At 51.7% G+C, this 2,087-nt stretch overlaps 1 protein-coding gene across 1 annotated transcript in view; it reads right to left on the bottom strand.

Moving 5' to 3' along the window:
* Nucleotides 1–1,621: 1,621 nt before the first annotated feature.
* ST8SIA3 (ST8 alpha-N-acetyl-neuraminide alpha-2,8-sialyltransferase 3) overlaps nucleotides 1,622–2,087 on the bottom strand; it is a gene marked incomplete at its 5' end in the record, with an annotated part of 1,646 nt that continues 1,180 nt past the window's right edge. The window contains one exon of the mRNA XM_010139406.1: nucleotides 1,622–1,951. Coding sequence (XP_010137708.1) covers nucleotides 1,669–1,951 — 283 coding nt within the window. The remainder of the gene's footprint in view (nucleotides 1,952–2,087) is intronic.

The following is a 2,087-nucleotide window of genomic DNA, read 5'->3' as shown; positions in this document are numbered from 1 at the left end:
GCGACGGGGTGGTGGCGGGCACCGGGACATGCCCGGGGCTGCTCAGGTTGGTGCTGTACTCGAAACTCCTTCCTCACCTCCTACATCTGCTTGCAGGTGAAGAGGCTGAGAAAAATTAAAACGCGCCATTTTGAAGTATGATTTTAAATCGGATTTTGCATCTTCTTTCAGCGTGTAGACAGTCCGCAGCAGCATACAGAACAGTAGAAAAATGTTAAAACACGTGTAAGCGTACTCGTTGTAGAAAGAAACCCTGTTATTCTACAGGCTCCTTTATCCTGAGACGCAATGGCCAACATTTCCACACCGTAAGTGACCCTACGGTTTGTCCCTCCTACAAACAGCCTGATTCTCAGCGGTACCGAGGGAGCCACGTCTTCCTTCAGCCGCCTTGGACGGCTCTCGGTGCCCGGAAAGAGAGGCCACTGATTTAGTGGGTTTCGAGATGGCGATGGGGAATTCTGGCAGCTGTATTTCCTCTGCCCTCCTCTCGTGCTGCGCTCGCTTTCCTTTAAAAACCATGCTGAAAAATGCCAGCGCCTGGCTCCCGTTGCTGCCCAGCCAGCCGGTGCCCCGTCGCTGTCAATCGGGCTAACGAAGGCTAAGCCCGCTCCCTACAGACCTGGCACGACTGGGCAGCCCACGCCATCGCCCCCACAGGATGACTGGCATCTTGGGGGGGGGACACAAAACACAGGGAGTGCCAACGCTTGCAGCTCCCACCTGGCCGAGCTCACCAGGGTGGCCACTGCACCCTGCCGGCTCCTTGCCAGTGGGTACAAAGGGATGGGCGAGACCCCCCGTGCTCCCCCCCTCGGGGGGATTGTCCTCCCAAAGGACTCCCCGTTGTCACAGGTTGCAGAGGGAGGTGTGCCCATGCTGGGGTTTGGGGCTCTCCCCACCCAACATATCTCCAGAGAAACCAAATCCTGCTCCTCGTGGTGGGTTCACTCGAAAATCAACAGACCAAACGGTATCACGTGGTCGGGAGCGAGCATGTCTCAGCCCATCTGATTTGGACCAGGAGCTGGCCCAAGCGGCATTAAACTGCTAAAGTACTCTGAGAGCGATATAAAAGCCTAGCTGAGGGACAAGCCATGTTGTGACCTTCTTCTCCACGTTATTCTTTAAAAAATGTAAAATTCAGTAAATATGAAAATATGCAAGCGGTGGTAATCAGGAACCACACTGAAGAACTTGCAGGCGACAACGACCTGGGATTCCGAGCGGCTTTCCCGGACGGTCACGGCAATATACGTACGCTGAGCTACTGACAGCAACAAGTACAAAAGAAGCAAAACCTTTTAAAACCAGCGTTTCTAGTTCTAAGCGGCAAGGAACATAAAATTAAGAGATTTGGGGCATTTAGTGGAATGCTAAAATGTGAAAATACCTTAAACCATACTCATGGCATAGCTATAAATGCAAAATATTTCAGCTTGGCTGCTGCACGAATAGCGTCCACGGAATTTGAGGAATGCTTCTGCCCCACTAAATGTGCTGAAACCCTTTGACGAGCAGTGACAAGGGCGACTAAAAAGCATCTTTCTACTACGGAAAATATTCTAGGGTGGTTGTTTTTCTTTTTTTAGAATTTTATCTGAAGAATGTTTAATTGGGTTTTGGGCACTTTTTAGACAATCATTTGGCACTTCAAGAATTCGGTTCTTAGGCACAATGGGACAAGGTGAGTTTGGCCAGTCCTTCACCGTGCATCCTGTAGAGCAGCTGGAACTCTGCAGGCAGCTGGTGGGACTCCTGCCACTTGGTGGTGAACTTTGTTCCCTTCTTATCATAGTAGTGGTACGGGAGGTCCTCCCTCGTGTTGGGGTCGAACCCAAAGGGCCAGAATCCGTACAGGTGGATCTCTTCACATATGGCAGACGCGAGGGTGTACATGAGAATACCTGTGCTCAGCCGCTTCGGGGACAAGTGCTTGTTCTTCCAGTACCTGCAGAGAAAACAAGGGTGGGTTAGTCTGGGGTGCAAGTCATGCCCTGGGTTTGCTGTAAGAAAACCGGAAGGTGAGTGGCTGGAGACCATCAGTGCCGAGGACTGACAGCCTGGGTAAGGCGCAGGCTGCTCTG

This window comes from Buceros rhinoceros, unplaced genomic scaffold (assembly GCF_000710305.1).
Source record: "Buceros rhinoceros silvestris isolate BGI_N320 unplaced genomic scaffold, ASM71030v1 scaffold21597, whole genome shotgun sequence".
NCBI lineage: Eukaryota > Metazoa > Chordata > Aves > Bucerotiformes > Bucerotidae > Buceros > Buceros rhinoceros.
The sequence above is the reverse complement of the archived record's forward strand: the minus strand, read 5'-3'. Positions and strand labels throughout refer to the sequence as shown.